Raw genomic sequence first — 22,286 nt, forward strand, 5'->3', positions numbered from 1 at the left:
ACCCGACCCAGTAATTATCTAATCATGATAGCCTGAGTCCCTCTGTACTACTCTCGATTCCTAGAATTATTGTTCGAGTTGAAGTGTCAGTTGTTAAATTGCCTCTCACGACAACACAGCCTAAGGTTCAAAAGAACAAGGGCACTACGAAGTATGGATGCAAATGGGTCGGTCCCGGATGGAGGTTTCGCAATTTCTGGCTGTTTCAGATCCGACTCATGTATTTAGCCATTCCTACCCAACATATTTTTGAGATAATTTATTATGAAAATATATATATATATATATATATATATATATATATATATATGTATATATATATATATTGTAGTTACATATCTTGTTCTCAAGAAAAATCTGAGGTAAAATCGCACGATATTTTGAAAAATAAGATTTTTTATGAAAACCAGGAAGATATTAGTATATAAAAATATAATATAAATGAAAATATAAATAATATAAAAAACAAGGCAAATGATAATAATAGGATTTTCAATAACATATGACATTTTTAAAACATTGTTGTGATTTTTTTATGATAAAAATTGTGAAATTTCAAAATATCATCATTTTTTGTGGCTATTCATCCTATGCGTTATATAAAACATAAACCAAGTTATTTTATTCTCTTATCAATATTTTAGATACTTGCCACCTTTTTCTTTTATAAGCAGTATTGATATTATTTGAAATTTCTCATATTTTTTAAACTGTACCATGTTTGTTTCAAGTGAAGCCATACGTAAAACGTAAAGTCATTGTGACCCATACCAGTAACATGGGATTGTGCCAATGCCTGTCCTACACCCAGATCAGTGAAAACCTTAAGGACTTTACCACCGGAGGGCTGTCAAAGTTGGTCGGTGATGGAGGGGGAGGAGGGGAGGGACTGGTACTTTAGAAAATGTCAACATTTCGTCCATTTTTAAATGTTTATGTCATTTATGTGTTTATATATTTTTCTTAATTTTTTCAAATATTATATATATGCTTTCATTTCTTGAGGTTTTCCCATTGTTTTATTTAGCACCAGAGTTTACCTTACTGAGAAAATCCCTAAAACAAGATTCATGACACTGAGTTTTAAAGTGCACAGCAACAAACGGGAAATAACAAAAACACCGTAGGACAAATGCCCCTTTCAACAGCAGAAGCATGGTGCAATTGCCACAAATCAAGAAGGGAAGAAGTATAAAATAGATGGAGGAAATACAAGCAACTATAAGTCTTATCCACTGAGAAAAGAACGCACCTAAAGATACTATTAGGCCTTTCTCCAGCAACTCCTTTTCTTCGGCTTAGGCACTTGTCTCAACATTTTAGACATAAGCTAAACTTTGGCCAATTCAAACAACTATAAAGAATACCTTAACAAATTCCACAATGTTGTAGAAGACATCAAAACAAGGAGCCAAAAATGATTTCACAGCTGCTAACATCCTTACTCTTCATCCTTATGGCTCTAATGCAGGTAGGTGAAGCCTGCCAATCAAACCGCAAAACCAAACACTTCCAGACAACTTTCACCCCCATCTTAATGAACTAAGATTTGGACTTCCCAGCCTGAAGGGCTTGAATCTTCTGCTGCAGTTTAAGGATCTGCAAGTTAAGCAGTCATCCATGAGTACGTAAACAATATTTTATGCATTTGCTTACCAGTGAGCAACTTTGTGTGCATGCATTTTTGCATGAAAAAGTGATCTGGCATCTAAATTACAATAGCGGTAGCAAGAACTGAGAAAGGAAAAAGGCCACAAACAAAAATCTCGTTCTAACTTTTCATCAATAATGTGACAAAGATAAAAAAAAAAACTTTTTTTTCATAAGGATGATAAAGAACTAATTAAAACATGGAAATTATGAGTAAGCAGTGTCGCCTTGAGCTTTCTAACGATGCGAACAGAGAGAAACACCAACCAGTCTCTAATACAACTAATCTATCGTGTATGCATTTAGACATGCAAAATGTCCTGCAAACTAAATCATGAACCACAAGCTAGTTTTGTATCATAAATTGCATCTTTCAGGACCATATAATTGGACTGCCAAAAGGTTTGTGGGCTGATGGTTTCAAGATTTAGTTAAGAAACAAGCTGCAACTGGAATTTGGATGGTAGTTCTCAATATGGTTTATTATTTGGTCAATCCCTGTAAGGTCTACACTGAAATCTTTTAGGGCACGTTTGCACGTTTGGAAGCGAGAAAATGATGGGAAAATTACAAGAAAGAAAAAATGGCAACTTTTTCAACCGTTTCAAATGAAAGAAAAATTTTGAAAGGAAAGTTTTTCTAAAAAGTGTGAATTTTTATAGGAAAAACTCCATCTCCCTAGGTGGAGGAATTTTTCCTATCAAAAATTATTTTTGCATTAGGGCAGCCATTCAACCACAACACATCACATTCCATGGGCTGCCACAAGAAGAGTTTCCTCCATTTTCATATTCTTCCCACCCACCACCATTTGCAGGTCTCTGTCTCAGAGAGGGGGATGATCAACCCTCTCTCTCTCTCTCTCTCTCTCTCTCTCTCTCTCTCTCTCTCTCTCTCTCTCTCTCTCTCTCTCTCTCCACACACATTTTTCACTCCGTTATTCTCATGCTAGACAAACAAGCAAAAATTTTCATTTAAAAAAGTTACATCAAAACTTCTCATAGGCAAAAAACAATTCCAGTGAGAACTTTTCAAGCTTCCAAACGTGCCCTTAGGGTCCATAACTCCACATAGATGATTAAGAAACAAGGTGATCTCCAAAGGCTGAAACACCTGTACTCGTTGATTATGGGACTGGAAAGGTTCATTCAGCTAAAATTTGGCATAAACACTTTCTTATTTCCTGATATATCACGTTCTATGAGATGCATGTGTGAAGCCAGATGGCAAAAGTTCTAGCAGGAATTCACAACAATAAACGTGGACAAACATAATGATGCATTTCAAAAAATAACAGCATAGTTTTAGTTGTGGCATGGCAGAGAAAAGGAAATCAAAATAACTCTGCTATTGAACAGATCTATGGCGATTGTTTCCGCCCAATGGCCGAGCCTAATACCACTAAAAAATACAATTACCAGGAAGTAAAACAGAAACTCAGAAAATTTGGTTGCTAGTCTGGAAAGATGGTAATCTAGAAATGGAAACAATGTATGTTGCAGAAACCTAGTTCAGAAATCAAGCTACCCACAAAATCATGAGAAGCTGGCAGTTTACAAGATGGTGGATAAGATATGACTGCACAAGAATTCAACTCTTTGAAGCTATCCAACTAGATCAGCTGACAGCTTCTATGCAAAAAACAGGCAGGCGAAATGATATGAAGGCAATATATTTAGAAGTAATATACAGGGGACTGTGAAAGAAGATACTTTGCATGAATGTATGAAAAGCATGTGGTTACTATTAAAAATGTATACATACATAGTGTAAATGCGCACACACACATATATATATATAGGTTAGGATAGTTTATTTTTTACATTTTTGTTTAATTTGAACCAGACAACATTTGTTGACTAGTCACCAAAAGAGTCATTGGGGAGGTCCAATGGCTTTATTTAGAGCCGTTGGGCCTCTCCCAATGTCTCTTTGGAGCTCCTCTTATGTGTATATAGGGGTAAAACCCCTCCCATTTGTCATGCTTTTTGCATGAATTTATATCAATAAAATATTATTCTTTAGCCTCTTGTGTTGGCCCCCTTAGTGGGTTTTGTGTGTGAGCCTATTTGTGGCTTCTTGTGTGTTCACTTTGGTATTTTGGTGAACTTTGTTGAGGCTCTTGTGTGTCCACTTTGGTGATTTGGTGAAAATTGTTGGAGGCTCTCATTGTTTTCTCTTAGGGGGGTAGTTTAATCTTTTTCCCCAACATTGTACAGAGAACACTTTTCTCTTTTCGTAGGGTCATTCTAAGATACCAGTCATAATCAAAGTACTTGTTGAACATATCCTGTCACTCACACTTTTGCACTTTATCTTTTTTAAGACAACAATATGTACATATTGATATTCTTTTCTCTTATGGAGGTAGTTTTGTCTTTTTACCCCACTACAGTGTAGTCTTTCACTCGTTCCAAATGTGTATTTTTTAATACTAGTTATCACCAACATAGGCAAACGAACATTGTATTCTTGTCACTCACACTTTCTCACTTGGCCTTTTTTAAGACAACATTATGTATAGATTGGCATTGTTTTCTCCTATAGGGTCAGTTTTGTCTTTTTACCCCACCAAAGTGTAGTATTCTATTTCTCTCATTTCATAGTGTTAGTTTCTAATACTAGCCATCACCAAAGTACTTGTTGATACATCATATCTTGTTACTCGTACATTCACATTTGTTCTTATCGAAGATGGCACTATTATATATAGCTGATAGTTTTCTCTCAATAGTACATGTTGACGAGGATCATATCTAGTCACTCACACTTTCATACTTGTTATTATCGAAGAAGGCACTATGTATACATTGACATCGATTTCATCTTACAAGGGTAGTTTCATCTTTTTACCCCACCATTGTGTACTTCCTAGTAATCTCTTTTCATAAGGATATTTTTCATTACTTGTCACAGTTAAAGTGCTTGTTGCATATCAAAAGTTTGTTTAATTCGCTTATCAAAATTCAGGCATGGTCAAAACACAAAAAAACATTGTAACTTATCACTCACTTTCACGCTTGAACTTGTTGAATATGGCACTATGAATTCCTAGTTACTATTTTATCGAGCAGAGATAGTTTTGTCTTTCTATCCCACCATTGTGTAGTTATACTACCTCTCGTTTCATTGGGTATTTTCTAGTACTAGCCAGCATTTATCAAGCTGAATTTGTTTTTGATGCATCGAAAAGCATGTTACTCAAAATTTAAAAGTGTTAAGCTCTTTTGCAATTCCTATTCAAGTGCTTGTAAGATCGTGATTGTAACGCCCGAGATTTTTAACCACTTGTAAAACACGTGAAAATTTAAAACTTTTTTTTATTGAAATAATTATCAACGGAAACATTTTTAACTTTGGTTCAAAACCTTAGGCGGGTTACATTCTACATAATAATGATTATACTTAATTTAATGTGGATAACCTTTTGCAATCAAAATACTGCAACCCAATAAACAATAACATTTTTAATAACATGTATCCACAATTCAGTGCCCGGGAAAGAAAATAAATTGGCTCTTGATGCCACCTCAACATCCCGCATTCGCTCTGCAGTTATACATCACCTGAAATCCCATAAAAGGGGTCAAACTCATGAAAGTCTGGTAGGTTTACACCAGAACACATGATGAGTGTACAAAGTTAATACAGATAACACATTTAATAATAACATAAATTCATCAAATCTAATATTCAAGATATACATCAATCATGGTACGCATACGTGATATATTTCACTTAGAAAAATATAATGCATTTATTTGCCAAGTAACTAAGTAGGCATGATGTGTCATTCACTAACATGTTCAATCATAATCTCATGTCAGGGTCCATAGTTGATAAGGACATAAAACCTCAAGGATACATGCAGTATATCATACTAAACATTTTATCCTAATTAGCATGAGTAATCACAAACATATATCCTTAATTTGGTATATCAGAATTTACTTTCAATATGCATCATCAAAGATTCACTGTATCTTGAAAACAAGTTTCACTCTGGATCACCGAGTCTTGGAAATGTACAACCTCACGAAGAGTTTTCACCCTAGTCGAATTATCTGGCCTTGGACAATGCACTTCCTCACAGAGATTTACCGTCCCAACGGGTTTCCTGATATTGGACAATACACCTCCTCACAGATATTTATTGACCTAACTAACTCACCTGACCTTGCTCATGCATACCCTCACAAAGATTTTCTTTAGAATAGTTTCTCAATGGTTCTATTGTCATACATGCATAAACATAGTTAACCGCTCACATGGTCAATGGCCACTAATTTGAAGACAAGCATGTATATATTCAATTAACCGGACATAAGATTATTGGCCACCACTTTGGGGCACTAACGCATATCAATTCAGATGACCATACACAAGGTCATGAGCCATCTCTCTGGGCTCAATCAATCTCATATCAAAATAAACTCAATATCTCATTTTTATCGTGATATAATTCAATCATTTCATACATGCATCAAATCAAATATCGCATCATTTAGCAATATATCATAATATTCATACATTTGTAAATTAAACCTCGAAACATGTGCATGAAAATCCAAAACATGTGTATTCAATATACCGAATCAATTATATTTCATAGCATGCGTATATAATTCTGAACATGCGTATTTAATTCCAAACATACGTATTTCACAATATGAGGCACCTAAACCTTAACACATGTGAATATATACGTATATTCGTAAAACCATGCATGCGTTTATATACATATTTTATTCATAAAATAACACGTGAGCATCTATTTTACTTAATTTAAGTCATGCATTAGAATCACACAAATACCAAAGTTAATGTAAATTTGCCTTACCTCGAAATCTGTGTAGTTTTACAATGAGTGAAAATCCCGAAAAATGACAAACTTCTTCGATAATGAGCTTCCACACTTGAGAACTAGCCCAATTTCGTGGATTTAGAAAGAGCTTAATTAAAGGTCACTCCCAAAATCGTGAAAAAAAAAATGAACTCTTTTACTCCAAGAAAATCGGCACTAAGGGAGGAGAGAAAGAGAGAGAGTGAGAGAGTTAACAAGGGAGGGTATTTATAGAGGGGAATACATAGTGGTGAGTGTGAGTTTAATGTGAGATGAGTGATGTGAGAGGGAGGTAGGTGAGGGATTTAAGGGATTGTGATGGGGTTTGATGAGGGATTAAAAACAAGGCGATGATGTTCAAAAATTGCAAAGAAAAAAGACAAGCCAGCCAGAATATTTGAAATAAGAGAACGGAGATTTTGAAATGCCTTCTTGGCCTTGAAGTTGCTTACTCAAGGCGTGAGAATTATTTAGCTCAACATAAATATGACACAGAATTGGTAACAAAAGCAAGGCTTGCTAAGGATACAAAAAGAGTGGATTCTCCTATGGAGGCAAATGCAAAATTAAGAACTTCATATGAAGAAGTATTAGAAGATCTTATAATATACAGACAATTGGTTGGGAGCTTGATTTACCTAACCATTAGCAGGCCAGATATTTCTCATGTTATACATGTTAGCCAGTTTATGTGCTCACCGAGATCAGTACATTTGGCAACAGTGCTAAGGATAGTCAGGTACGTCAAAAACACCATGAAGTATGGTGTGCTCTTCTCTTTGTCTACTTCATGTGAACTTAGAGCATATTGTGATGCTGATTTTGGAGGATCCACCAAAGATAGATTTTCTACTTTGAGATTTTGTGTTTATTGGAAGCTCATTGATTCTATGCAAGAGCAAGAAACAGCAGAGAGTAGCCTTATCCACAGTTGAAGCAGAGGATAGGGCCATGGCACAGGTTACCGCAAAAATTATATGGATTAGGTGGCTATTGAAAGATCTTGGTGTAGACATTCATGAGAAAACTCCTCTCTATTGGGACAACTTGAATCAATTCACATTACCAAAAATCATGAATTTCATGAGAGGACAAACAACAACAACCTTACAATCGATGCAACAACCCCTATCTCTCTTTCTAAGTAGGAAAAAAATCTATCTGACTCGTATTAACCCCACTTTTAAATGTTACTAGGTGAGACTCCCTCTTCCTAAACCAAGTGTTTGCTAAGATCATATCATAGGACAAACCAAAATCTAAAATCCCTTCTCTACTTTCGTTTCTTTCTCCTATACCATAGCCTTCATGGATACTCTCAAATTCATCCCTACTAGTGCCTACATGTCCATTAAGGTCACTGCCGATGAAAAGCTTTTTACCATAAGATATCCCTTGTACTACTTCATCTAAATCTTCCCAAAATTGATGCTTAATGGAATCATCTAAACCTATTTGAGGTGCATAAACACTAATAATATTAATAACATTCGTACCTAATACTAATTTAATAAGTAAAATCCTATCACCCTTCCTACGGACCTCAACTACACTATCTATAAACTCACGACTCATAACAATCCCTACTCCATTCTTATTTCTATCTATTCCTGTATACCAAATCTTATATCCCCGAGGTTCTATTACTTTTGTCTTCTCACCTACCCATTTGGTCTCTTGTAGACATAAAATATCAATATTTCTCCTACACATAACATCTACTAACTCTACCAACTTACCAGTTAAAGACCCTATGTTCCAAGTGGCTAACTTAATTTTATGGTCTTGGACTAACTTCTTTACCCCCACCCGTCCAACAAAGTGAGGGAACCCTTGCCTATTTGACACCACACCCGGGCGCCAGTGTGACGCGTCGCTTCCGGGCGACGACCTAGCAACCCTTACCCATTTATCACTGCCTCCGGGCCTATAGAGTACAACGCGTCGCTCAGTAGGGAACGCCCCAACGAAATTCTCATATTGGTTCATATTCATAGGGTATAACTAAGTTTTTATGTTGGCTGTCACTGGCCTATCGCAACCCTCCTCCTTTATCCGGGCTTGGGACCGGCAATGTATAACTAAACAATTATACACAGGCGGAGAAAGTAGTTGATGTGTTCACCAAGAACCTCTCTCCTTTGTAGTTTTGAACATTTCTTTCCAAACTTGGAATGATTCTGTTAGCATCATCCCAAGTTTGAGCGGGGAATGTAATATAGTTTTCATATTTATTTTTTGCTACCCACATAAGTGTACATATCTTTATTTATAGGGGTATTTTTGTATTTCTACCTTAGTTAGTTGTAGAGTCAAGAGGTTTTGTCTTCTAAACTAAGAATATGTCCCCCTTGAAAAGGTTGTATTCTCTCATTCTTTCTAATGAAGGATTCTATCTTCTTCTTTCTTTTGTGTTTCGCTTCTTCTTGAGACTTCTCTATTGCTCTTAATACCAACAGGATATAATTCGAATATTAACCCTCTTTAACATTCCAAGTGTCAATCTTCGACAGATAATTGTATCAATGGATGCATGTTTGAATATTTGTGCAGTATAGGCACAATTCCGATATAGAAACTTTGATGGAAACTAAAAAAGAACCTTGCAACAGAGCAACCTTGACCAGCAATGGGCAAAACTTGATGGTCCTCACACACACACACACACACACACACATGATCATACACAAACACACTTTTTCTTTTTTCTTTGCGCATATGTGTGTGTTTGTGTCAAATGGATGAACCACCATCTATTCCACAATCAAAGTTGCATTTTGAGGTAACCTCCATTTTATTCTTCCCAATTTTTTTGTTTACTTAGTTCTTAAATTTGGTTTTTCAGTCTTCGGAATTTGTTTTGAACTCGAACTGAAAATATTAGACTTCTAGCTTTTCTAGGATTAGGGTCAAGGAGAACCCTAAGAAGATTTTTATTAGGATTTTGTGGTTCATTGATGCATTGATTTGTTCTTCAGTTTTAAGGACTTTGAGATTACGATTCTAAGGTGCAAAATTTTCTTAGGGTACATTATTAGAAAACAATTACCCTATGTCACATGGGTGCAGGTGCGGGCGCGGGTGCGGGTGCGGGGATTCGGCACTTCCAAAAAACCCGGGTGCGGGGGTGCGGCAGGGGCAAAAATGTCAATATATATATATATATATATATATATATATATATATATATATATATATATATATGGGATCGGGATTCCCCTCCCTTACGAATCTATTTTTTTTTTTAAAAGCAGCTGTCTGCTGCTTTTTTTAAAAAAAATAGAGCAGCTGTCAGCCAGCTGACAGACAGCTGCTGTCAGCCAGCTGACAGAGCTGCTTTTTTAAAAAAAGAATAGCAGCTGACAGCTGCTGTCACAGCTGCTGTCAGCCAGCTGACAGCTGCTGTCACAGCTGACAGATAGCAGCTGACAGACAGCTGCTGTCAGCTGCTGTCAACAGTTTTTTTTTTTTAAAAAAAATTCGCAGCATAGGTGATAGGGCAAATTTTTTAAAAAAAAAAATCCAAAAAAAAAATGGACTTAAATGATCCTGGGTGCAGTCAACGCACCCAGGATCATTTGACCGCACCCGGTACCGCACCCGCACCCGCGTCGAGTCGCGTCGACGCGGGTGCGGCACCCTGCTAGCCGAATCCCTGTGACATAGCAATTACCAATTCCTCTATAATTGAAGTGTGTGTTACTCTTTGTGCTTTGGGGTGTTGGGATGAATTGCCATGAGGGCTGTATTAGGCTCGGGCAGTCCCAATTTCACAACCCAACAAGCTAGCATGAGGGTCAGGGGCAGGGTTACCGAAAGCGCCCCTAGACATGGGGAAGCACGGTTCCTCGAGACGCGGTTCGGAAGCGCGAAACATGGTGCTTCCAAAACTCTAAGGGAAGCGTTGTTTTAAATTGGGAAGTGAGCTTCCCTGTAGTGGGAAGCTCGCTTCCCATTAATGATTGTTTTGCCCTTTACAAATTTAGTTTCTACCCAAAAAATAAAAAGAAAACCTTTTTTTAAGGCTATAATGGTCATTTTCCATTATAAAAGGAAAAGTTAAAACCCTTTTCGACTTTCCCCCAATCTCTTTCTCTTCTCTCTCTCTCTCTCGTTCTCGAGTCTCAACCTCTGACGACCATCGGGTAAGCCTCAACTTCCGACGACTTTTGGTGACCTCCAGCTCTGGTAATCATGGCTGTTTTCAGGTACGGGCCCTCTCTCTCGCTCTCTGACTCAACTCTCCCTCTTTCTTTGTCTCACTCTCACTCTCTCTTTATCTTTGTCTCTCGCTCTCTCGCTCTTTCTATGTATCTCACTCTTTTTCCATCCCTTTCTCTCTTTGTCTCTCACTCTCTCTTCGTTTGACTCACGCATTGTCGTTGATTACATGTGTGGCAAAATTGCATTATGATTGTCATAGTTAATATTGTTTTCTGTTTTGGTTTTTCATGTGCTTTGGTACATCTTAGGTAAATTAAAATGGCTGTTTTTTCAGGGTTTTTTCATATTATTTATGTATTTATGGTAACTTGTTTTTGTTGCTAAATGTATTTGTAATGTTGCGCCAGTTATTGTTAATGGTTCAATCTCTCAAGTTAACAAAAATTTTTCCTCAATATGTCCATGTATATATATATATATATATATATTCCTATTTTCTGTTCTATGTAATTTCACTCATGCATAGGTGTCAGCCTATTAGAGGCTTATATTTTTTTTTCTTTTTCTTTTCTTTCTTTTTGTTTTGTATAACATGGTTGTTGGGGCAGCCCAAATAGACATTGGGCTGCTCCAACAGTCATAAATATGACCGTTGGGAGCTAGCCCAATGTCTAGTTGGGCTGCCCCTTCCCTCTCTCTTGTATTATAAATAAGGGTCGAAACCCCTTGTATCTTCAATACTTTTCTAAGCATTTTCATTAATGAAATATATTTTTATGTGTTGTGTGTGCTTGTGTATGCCCATAGTGGCCTTTGTGTGCATGTTTTATGCTCTCGAGATTGTTCTCACTTTATATGATCTCTTAGTGAATTAGTGTTTGTGCACTCCTGTATTTGTGCTGATCTTTATTTGGATCTCTTTTATATTTATGCTTGTTTCATTATATGGTACCAGAGCTTGAGGCTCTTGGGTTGTATGTAAAGCTTCTCCAAAAGTTTGTGATTGCAAAGGAAGGATTCTCCACAAGCACTGTCTCTCTCGATCCAAATGGGCAAAAAAGAATCCATGACGGCATTGCCTTCAAGCACTCCAACTATTTGATGTGAGCTGCCGCTATGGAGCACTATATTAAGGAAAAGAAATTATGGGGGTATGTGAGTGGTACCACATGTGAATCACAACTTTACTCACCAAAAAGGATGGTGATCAAGTGAAGATTCTCAATGATGAAGAAAGAGAGATTGCATTTAAAGAACATTACATCAAGGTGGAAGATTCGAAAGCCAAAAATGCCCAAATTCTTTTTTGGTTCTTTAATAGCATGTAACTCAAGATTGCGGCAAGCATAATCAAATTCAAATAAGCAAGTGAGGCTTGGATCTTTCTCAAGCGTATGTTCATGCAAAAAGATTTGGCACAAAATTATTTTTTACAAGAAAAGATTTGAGGTATTAAACAAGGAGATAAGAGTGTGAGAGATTACTATGGTACCCTCTCACCTCTTTGGGATGAATTAGCATTGCTTGAGCCTAATTGGGAAGGTCTTGCGACTGAAATGAGGCAAAAGCAACTTACGGAAGAACATTTTTTTTCTTCCTATTCGGGTTAAGACTCAAGTTTGAGCATGTTAGGTCCAATATCTTGCATAGGATAGAAACTACCTCTCTTGATGATGCTCTTGAAAAGATATACCAAGCCGAAACCCGACTTGGCATGACTAAGGGAAGTGAGGATGTTCTTGCCATGTCAAGACCCGATAACAATGCCAAAGCGTATAAACCTCCTCAATTTTGAAAAAAATAACAATGGAGAATGAATATATAACCATGGAAGGAGTTATTCATCATTTTTGCCAAGAAGTAAGACACAATAGACCGAATTGTCCCAAGCTCAAAAAAAATGTAGCAACCATTGAAGAAATACCGCCCAAAAAAGGTGGTAAAAGTATCATGAAAGAAAGAGAACTTAAAGATTCTATTAAACATCTATCGGAAGCATTTCAACTATTCTCTAAGAACTCCACATCTACTTCCGGTGTTGTCGTGTCTACTTCCTCTCCTCCATATATGTTTTCTTGGATTCTTGATTTTGGTGCCTCTTTTTACATGACTCCTTTAAAATCTCTCTTATTTGAATGCACAAAGACTTTTTATAACTCTTGTGTTTCTACAGCCGATGAAACTAATCTAGAAATCAAAAGTATTGAAACATTTTCAAACATTTTCAAACATTTCAAAAAAAAATCAAGTACCTAAAGTTAGAGTTGTTCCAAAACTTAATTTAAATATATTATCCGTCTCTCAAATTTCGGATTATAGGTATGAGGTCTCCTCATAAAAAAATGTTGGGTGTAGGATCGTCAGTCAGGGAAGCTGATTAAAAAGGCAATAGTAAGATAAACCTCTACTTCATGGATTTTCTTCATCTTTCCAAAGAATTATTTTGTAATTTTGTCAAAAAAAAAAATTTTTTCGTATGGCATCAAAGATTAGATCAACCTAATGTATCTAAGTTATCTCTTTTTCCGTTTTTTGAAAAACTCTTATAATAAAGAGTTTATATATAACGAATGTATCCTTGAAATAATGAAGAAAAATCCTTTTGGTCCTAGAACTTTTATCTCTTTAAAACCTTTTGAACTTGTGCATTTGGATGTACAAAGACCCAGGACAGTCAGGTCAAAAGGAGGACTCTTATTATGTTATATTCATTAATGAATATAATAAGTATACTTGGTTCTATTTCCTTAAGCAAAAATTTGATGTATTCTCATGCTTCAAAAAATTGTACAAAAGCATTTTCAAACCAATATTATCATTTTTCGATCAGATTCAGGAGAAGAATATTTGTCTAATGATTTCAAAAATTATTTAAAAAATAAATAAAATTTTACACCAAAGATCTTGTCCAAATACCCCTCAACAAAATGGCTTAGCTGAGAGAAAGCATCGACATATCATTGAAACTACAACAACTTTGTTTATCTCAAAAAAAAATTCTAAAAAAAAATTGGGTTGAAGGTGCTTTAACTGCGGTATATCTTATCGACTGAATGCCTTCATCCTCTTTGCAAAACATATCTCCAATTGAAAAATTATATCAAACTCTTCCAGATTTAAGAATCTTTGGATGTAAAGGTTTTGTACTTATTGATAAAAAAGACAAGTTATCTCCCAAGGGTATTAAATGTATATTTCTTGATTATGCTAATAACCAAAAAGGGTATAGATGTTATGATAAGAAAAATGTCAAATTATATGTTTTAAGAAATGTTAACTTTCTCTAAAATGAAAATGGTTTTGACCTTGATAAGCCTAAGGATGATTTTGAGTATTCCTTTTTGTTTGATTTATTGTCAAAGAAGACCTCTGATGAAATTACGCATGATAATGATGATATGCATATTGATGACTCTGGTGTTCCCATGAAGGATACTCAGAATCGTGATATTCAAACTTATTTTAAAAGAACTCTTGACCATCCTCCATGTGCACTTGATAGATATTCACATAACCAAACTCTAGGAGAATCTAGTATTAGGAAATTTAGTAGATCCTCTAGACACCCTTAAAGATTTGTGTCTTATGAGACTTTTTTTCCTAGATATAGAGTATGTCTTCTGTTTATTCACTGTTTTTATGAACCCTCAACCTATAATGAGGCTAAGAAAATTCTCGAATAGATTGATGCCATGAGCTTAGAACTAGGTGCCCTCGAGAAAGCCAAGACCTGGGAAATTCAACCATTACTCATAGAGAAAAAGACCATAGGATGTAGGTGGGTCTATAAGGTCAAAACAAAAAGGGATGGATCCTTAGAAAGATATAAGGCTAAGTTAGTAGCCAAAGGTTATTCCCAAAATTATGGAATAGACTATGAAGAGACATTATTCAAGTAGCCCGTATGACTAGTGTTAAGACTAAGGTTGTCAGACTAGGAAGTGAAAGCGGAAAATGATACGGGAAGTGAAAGCGAAAAGCGATGCATTTTAAAATGTATAGGAAGCAAGAAGCGTAGAATAAAAAAATCAATATAAGAATTGAATGAAAATCAAAATGGAACACAAATAAAAACTAAAGTGAAAGTGATTATTCTTAAATTTTATGATTTTTTATTATAAGAATTAAATTTTTAACAAAATTTAAAAATGATGATTGCCAATTCAGAGAAATCACATGAAAGTGACTGAGAAGCGTGAGAAGAAACACATAAAAAACATGAAAAGTAGAGAAAAAATATATACAAAGAATAAAAGATGTGTGTCGAAAGCATGGGAGAATCGAGATTCATATCAAATTTCAGAAGTGAGGAGTATCGTGTTTCTGAAATGAGTTTTCGGGAAGTGGGCTTTATACCTATCTAAGAAGCTTCTGGTAACTCTGGTTAGGACACGCATTGCCTTAGCATCCATTAGAAAGTGGTCTATTTACCAACTTGATGTTAAGAACGCTTTTTTGAATGGTGATCTAAATGAATTAGTGTACATAGATCTTCCTCCCGGTCTTGAGATCGAGAGAGGAAAAGTTCTTCGGTTAAAGAAAGCTTTGTATAGACTTAAGCAAACCTTCAAAGCTTGGTATGATAGGTTTAGCAATGGTACGTCAAACTTGGGTTATAAATCTTGTTATACTGATATTGTTCTTTTTGTCAAAGATACAGGTACTAATATTGTCAGACTTTTATTATATGTTGATAATATGATCGTCATAGGGAGTGAAAAAGAGAATTGATGTAATTAAAAATATTCTTAAAAAACATTTGATATGTATTGAAGTGGCTTATTCACCTAGAGGATATGTATTGTCTCAAATGAAGTTGGCTATAGATATTATTGCCAAATCTGGAATCTCTTATGATAAAAAGGTTGATACGCCGAAAGTTGTAAATGCAAAATTAAGATTTGAGGATAGAACTCGGCATGAAGATCCAACTTCTTACTGGCAACTGGTTGGATTATTAACATACGTATCCATCACCAGACAGGATAGCTCTTATGTGGTTAACTCTGCCAATCAGTTTCAGCATGCACCAACTACGGTGCATTATGAGTGTTGCTCTACGAATTGTCAGATATATCAGTAATTTTATAACCAAAAGACTATTTTTATCTTCTTCCTCTTGTTTAGAGTTAATTGTTTATACTGATACTGATTGGAGAGGTAATCCTAATGATAGAGTCTCAACTACGGATCTTTGTGTGTTTTTAGGACACTCTTATATCTTGGAGGTGCAAGAAGCAACAGAAGGTCTCCCTCTCATCCACAGAAGCTAAATATCGAGTCATGGCAACAACAACGATGGAGATTATCTAGTTGAGGGGTTTTCTCAAAGGTATGGGCTTAATCATCTTTAGTCCTTCAAATATATGTTGTGACAATAAGAGTGTTATTTATATTACAAGCAACCACACATTCCACAAGTGCATCAAGCATATAGAGATGGACAAACACTATGTCCGAGAAGAATTTTTGCGATGGACCATTGAATTACCTTATGTAACTTCGGAATGTCAGCTGACAGATTTCTTCACTAAGGCTTTGCTTTCACCTCGGTTTTTATATCTACTTGGCATACTTTCGATGATCACACCATAAGTTTGAGGGAAAGTGTTAAATTGTATGTCAATATATATGTATATATATATATATTCTTATTTTTTGTTCTATGTAAACTGAAATACCCATCAAGGGTATTTCAATCATTTCATCCATGTATAGGTGTCAACCTATTAGAGGCTTATGTTTTTATTTCCTTTTTCTTTTCTTTTTACTTTCTTTTGTTTTTTTGTAAACATGGTTGTTGGGGCAGCCCAAATAGACGTTGGGTTGTTCCCAACAGTCATAAATATGATCGTTGAGGGCTAGCCCAATGTCTAGTTGGGCTGCCCCCTTCCCTCTCTCTTGTATTATAAATAGGGGTTGGAACCCCTTGTATCTTCAATGCTTTTCTAAGCATTTTCATTAGTGAAATTATACATTTTTATGTGTTGTGTTGTGTGTGCCCATAGTGACTATTGTGTATGCCCATAGTGGCTATTGTGCATGTGTTATGCTCTTGAGATTGTTCTCACTTTGTATGATCTCTTGGTGAATTAGTGTTTGTGCACTTCTTTTGTATTTGTGTTGATCCTTATTGGGATCTCTTTTGTATTTTCGTTTGTTTAATTAGATGTATATCATGTGTTTTTGTTTTAATCTCGGTGGCATTGTTTGTAACTATAATCTGTATATCCTTTTGGTATATGATGAGGCATTACAAGATCTTTTTTATTGCTTGTGACCTATAGTGGGTGGGTTTCTACTCGCCTAGATTTCCAAGTGTCCTCCACTATTGTGAAATTAAATTATGTCTTTTAGTGCTAAAATGCATTTTTTGCATTTAAAATTTTAAACATATCTGCATGTAATCTTTTTGTTTGTTGATTTTTCTCTTGCAGAGGTCACAGCATCAAATAACAAGTCATTTGATTCATTTCTTGAAAAAGTATGTTTCTTAATTAAATTTATAAGATTTCTTGATGTATTATTTGTTAACTTGCATTTGGATGCATTTGTTAAATGGTTGTAACAGGAATATGAATTATGATTTTTTCTTAATGTATTATATATTAATTGCTTGCAACAGGACACATTTCTTAAATGGTTGCAACCTGCAACTGGAATATGAATTATGATTTTTTTTTCATGTATTATTTATTAAATGCTTGTAACAGGATGCATTTGTTAAATAGTAGATACATGAATATGAATTATATAATTTTTTTGATTTATTATTTATTAAATGATTGCAACATGATGCATTTGTTAGATGGTTGTCTTGCAAACATCATTCAGTTTTGAGATTAATAGATCAACTTTAATGTTATCTAGTTATGTCTTATTTTGTCAATGATAATATAAATCTTATATTTTGATAAATTAGAAAAATATACATTTTCGCTTCCCTTTCGATTCCTACTTGCTTCCCTTTCGCTCCTCTTTGTTTCTCCTTCAAATCCTTGTTCACTTCCGGTTTGCTTCTCTTCTTGCTTTAAGTCTCTTACCGCTTCGCTTCTAAGTCTCTTACCGCTTCCCAAAATTTTAAAGTGCCTTGCTTCCCGCTTCCAGCTCTCACTTCCCAGACTGGCAACTCTGGTCAGGGGACATTCCTTCAACCAAGGTTTGGCAAGTATCAGCCTAAGGCCATCAAAATTACTATTAAGCTAAGATATGCCTCGGTCAGATTATTCAAAATGGCCCAATAGGCCAATTCTTTATCAAACTTACGCAAGAACAGGCTAGGCAAGATAATCAGGTTAGGTCCAGTCAAATTAAGAAAAGGGGAAAAAACAAATGGTTCAACCACGTTATTAGGTAGCCCCAACAACTTGATAGGCTGACCCAAATCTAATCTGATAAATATCCGGCAAAGTTTTGGCTTGGTTTTTAACATGTTTGGGACAAAAAAAAAAATTGTTAAATCAACAAACCTATAGATTCACCTCAATACTAAGTGCTACTAGCTCCTAGTCACTCCCGCTTTCTAATGAAGTTTTATGATTACACATCTTTTTTGTCTCACTTGTCCTTCTTAGTTATTATACTTTTACAAGCTTAAAATCATTTCTTTATACTGCTTTTAGTTTTTTTTTTCTCCCTTGAAGCTTAATATTGCCTACCCCTCAAACCAACTAGCAACCTCGCACTTTGCAATTTGAAAGACAGTTCCACCTATTGATAGTTTATCATCATACTCTAAAGTGTTTTTGAAACCAAGAATATGAATATTGTAAGTGAACAAAACTTAGAAAGTTGAAATAATTGAAGACACTGTATATCCCAGTCAAATAGAAACTACAATTGAAGTAACAGAATCAAGCAATGGTGCGAGGTGAAAACAAATATATTCACCATAAACAAAAGCAAGTAATAACAAGGATACCTTAAGAAATAGATGATAACATAAAATACTAATGCCAATGAGCTGAACAACAAGATCTAGAGAATATCTTCAATGATATTTGAGAACAAGAAGCACAGGAGCTCATAGGATCAAGTTCAATTAACAATTCTTTCACTCTCTTTAATAAGGGAAGAATAAACTTTTGTATCTTCATTTAGATAAATGCATACCGCATCCTTCTTGCTATTTTGTTCTTCTTCTAGTCCTTGAAGAGTTCCATCCATCCGTTTCCTGATTCGTTAGAGAATATGATTTTATAAACTATGAGAAAAACGACACCAAGTTCATCCTTCAAGATTTTTGTAGCATGACAGCAACAAAGGGAATAAGCAAGAACTTGAGCAAACATAAAATGACATAAACAAGTCAAATACACACAAAAGGAACTGTTACATACATAAATTGATCAAATAAAAGGAATCGAAAAAGAATGGGTTAAACAAATAAAAACCACGATAAAATTAAACCAATAAACAATAAAACTAAAAGATTTAGTAAATTCCAATGTTAAGGTACTGCCAAACGTATCGCCAATCCATTGTGTTAACTTTCCAAACCAAAAGCTCATAAAACCCATGATGCACATAAGAAAGTTACAAGGACAAAGAAGTTTTAACGCATCCAAAAGGGCTTCCAACCAAGATAGAAAGATGGTGTGTTGAAAAATCGTGTAGATTCACAATCCACAGAAACAAATTATATCAAAATAAAGGTTGGAAAATGTGTTCTCATTTATGAATCCAAAACAAAATTCAGCTGCAACAACGACCAACTAAAGCAGCCCATGCTACAAATAAGCTTGCCCCATCACAATAATGTTATTGAAAAAAAAAAAGATTGATCTGCAAGAAATGCATGAATCCAAACTTAACGCAAATATGCTAGAAATAAGCTCGCCCCATCGAATCAGTATTACAAGAAAAAACACAATAAGAATTCGACAACTACTGCTCCCAGCACAAGTACAAGACGCCGAAAAATGTTTTTTCCCATGGAGCATAAAAATCACGGTCTGTTTGATGGTTGATTCTTCGTACTCACGGCATCTCGAGAGAGAAACAACAAAACTAACAAAAAGAATAGAAGAAAAAAGAAGCACCCAATTGATCGAACTATAAGGATCGAAGAAATGAACATACAATTCAGCGGAAATGTACTCAATCCGTTTCCGCACATTGGCATTAGCTTCCGCAAGATCTTGCTTGACGAGAACGGGACCGATCAATTTGTAGACGTTCGACTCCTCATTCAACAATTCCAATTCCTTCGCTCAGTGCAACGGAGAAAGAAATCCACCAAAACATTCAATTGAATCAACAAAAAAACAATGAACGCACGTCCAAAAAAAATGCAAGAAAGTGTCCGTTTCATCGCTCGAGATTCGACGTGTACCTTGAGGACCAATTCGTTCTCCCCCAATTGAATCGTGTATTGCTTTCTCACTTGGTGATTCTTCGCGATATCTGTGAATTTTGCAAGAAGTGGGGAAAAAATTTAAAAAAATAATAATACTTTTTGACAAAAATCAAGGAAAAAATTTCTGGGTTTTACCTTTCTGGAGCTTGCTGAGGTTGTTAGCTTTGGTTTCGAGCTCATGCTGGAGCTCTCTTAGCGAATACGAGCTCATGGTCTCTCTCTCTCTCTCTCTCTCTCTCTCTCTCTGCACATTAGGGCGACTATGTCCCTCTTCTTGTTATGTCGTACAAATCGCCGATATTTCGAAATATCGTAATTTCATCGCGATTTTTTGAAGGTCAATATTATAAACAAAATTAATATTTACAACGAGGGAAATATTGGCTGCCGTCGAGGGTACCGGACCCTCTAGTAAAAACTGCTCGTTCCATCAGATTTTTCTTTTTTTCTTTTTCTTTTTTGTGGATCAATCTCCACGGATATGGATTGTTTAGTCAAATACATGTTTTAGATCCTCCGATCTCTAAGCCTATTTTTTAAATGCTTCAAAATTCAATGCCCGACAATGCATGAACATTTCGAGATTGAGAAAATCATTTTTTTATAATAAAAATGCCATACTAAATGCATATGTGAACGATTATTTTGTAATTTTTTTGTTCAATAGTTAATTATTCTAATCTGAATTATTGGGTTTTTAACTTGCACGTTCGACAAATTCAAATTTTTATGTGGTAAGAATTTAGGGTTATGATTGACTAAGGTTTGTTAATTTTAGCTACAGCATAGATTTCTGGCTTCTCTATCTAGATCACACGCATAGAAAGTTCAGAAATTTTTGGGTAATTTAGGATTTTATGCCTCCTTTTTTTGTGTATTTTTCACCCTTTGTAATTTCTTGTTTGTTCCGAAAATTTTTCAGGCAATTGTTTGGCTTTCCTGGACATCCTGAATCATGGTAACAATATTTTAACTGGTTTGGGTATTAATATTTCTTAATTTTTTTTGTAAAAGGAAGCAAGTTCCTACTTTTCCAAATTCCCTATCAAACACTGGATAAAATCTTCCGCATTTTTTCCCATGTCAATCAAACACAATATAAAAAGTGTTGTGACTCCCTAGGGGTAAGCCCACGGAGTTCTACGTTGTCAGAACAGGACAGGACAGGCAAAGACAGCAAGGCTAGGTCTTTGTTCTCATTCTCCTTGTAAATTAAAAAAAAAGACACACAATATAAATTCATTTTGTGACAAAAACTTCAAAAAGTAATTATCATAGAAGAAAAAAATCTCTAATAGAGAATTTATCTCCAACAATCAAACGCCCCCTAAAGGGTGTGTTAATAGCATGACGCAATTGTTGGGCCCCACATCATGCATGACATGAGAGCTCCACTAAAGTGGCGTGGCCAGTGGGGTGATTGTTAAGGTGCTGAGATGAAGGCACCGGATCAAACAACACTGGCGCAGGGGTGTGTCCATAGCTTTCAGAGGTGGGCCACGTAAGGCAGGGTGGTTGTGGGGCCCCACCCGGGGCTTTCCTCGCTTTGGCAGGGTTTTAACAACAACAACAACAACTATTACGCCTTCGGCGATATGAACCGACAAAGAAAATCATTATGGGTCTAGGAAGAAGGATGGAGAAATGGGAAAATATATTAGTTAAAAGAGGTCGGGGTAGGCCTAGAAAGACATGGATGGCAGGGTTTTAAACAAAACAAAAAAAAAGAGCGCCACTAAAGTGAGACCCTCTTGTAACTCGCATCCTGCTTTGATAATTGTATATGCAACGGTTCAAATGTCTACTTAGTGGTCTTAACTAATGTGTTTTTGAAATCGGTTTTCAATCATAATCGATTTCAAAAAATCTATAGAGAATCTACTCAAATCGAATCGAATCATCCCTAATTGGAAAGATTGGAATTCAAACAATTTATTGAAATTTTTGAACAGATAAAAGTTTACAGAAATATTTTAAATGCAGGTGTCTTTCACTCACTGGTGTGCTCAGTAAAGATTTGGTTGTTAGTGACCCCGCCTTGAGCTTACCTGCTTCAGTGGAAAACTTTAGGCCTTGTTTGGAATTAGCAGTCCATGGTAGCTGGGGAAGGAAGTATGGAATCCACAAATTCAGTAGATTAGACACTTCTCATCTATCAGAATTATGGTCAAGGATTTTCCAAATTCATGTTAAACTCGATTGGGAGCTTTCAACTACAACTGTAGATTTTATAGTTCCCTTCCCACTTACCAATTATTAAACAATGTATCA

At 35.5% G+C, this 22,286-nt stretch overlaps 1 protein-coding gene across 1 annotated transcript; it reads right to left on the reverse strand.

Annotated features, from left to right (window-relative positions):
- Positions 1-1,110: 1,110 nt before the first annotated feature.
- Positions 1,111-20,282, reverse strand: LOC149813117 (prefoldin subunit 6-like). Its single transcript, XM_089992139.1, has 5 exons — positions 20,151-20,282; positions 19,992-20,062; positions 19,739-19,863; positions 18,770-18,830; positions 1,111-1,599 (listed from the first exon to the last, which is right to left on the reverse strand). The coding sequence occupies exons 1-5, from the start codon at positions 20,224-20,226 to the stop codon at positions 1,543-1,545; spliced, it is 390 nt and encodes a 129-aa protein (XP_089848265.1). The 5' UTR covers positions 20,227-20,282; the 3' UTR covers positions 1,111-1,542.
- Between the last annotated feature and the right edge of the window lie 2,004 nt (positions 20,283-22,286).

This window comes from Nuphar pumila, chromosome 16, assembly GCF_984573655.1.
Source record: "Nuphar pumila chromosome 16, dmNupPumi1.hap1.1, whole genome shotgun sequence".
Classification (NCBI taxonomy): domain Eukaryota; kingdom Viridiplantae; phylum Streptophyta; class Magnoliopsida; order Nymphaeales; family Nymphaeaceae; genus Nuphar; species Nuphar pumila.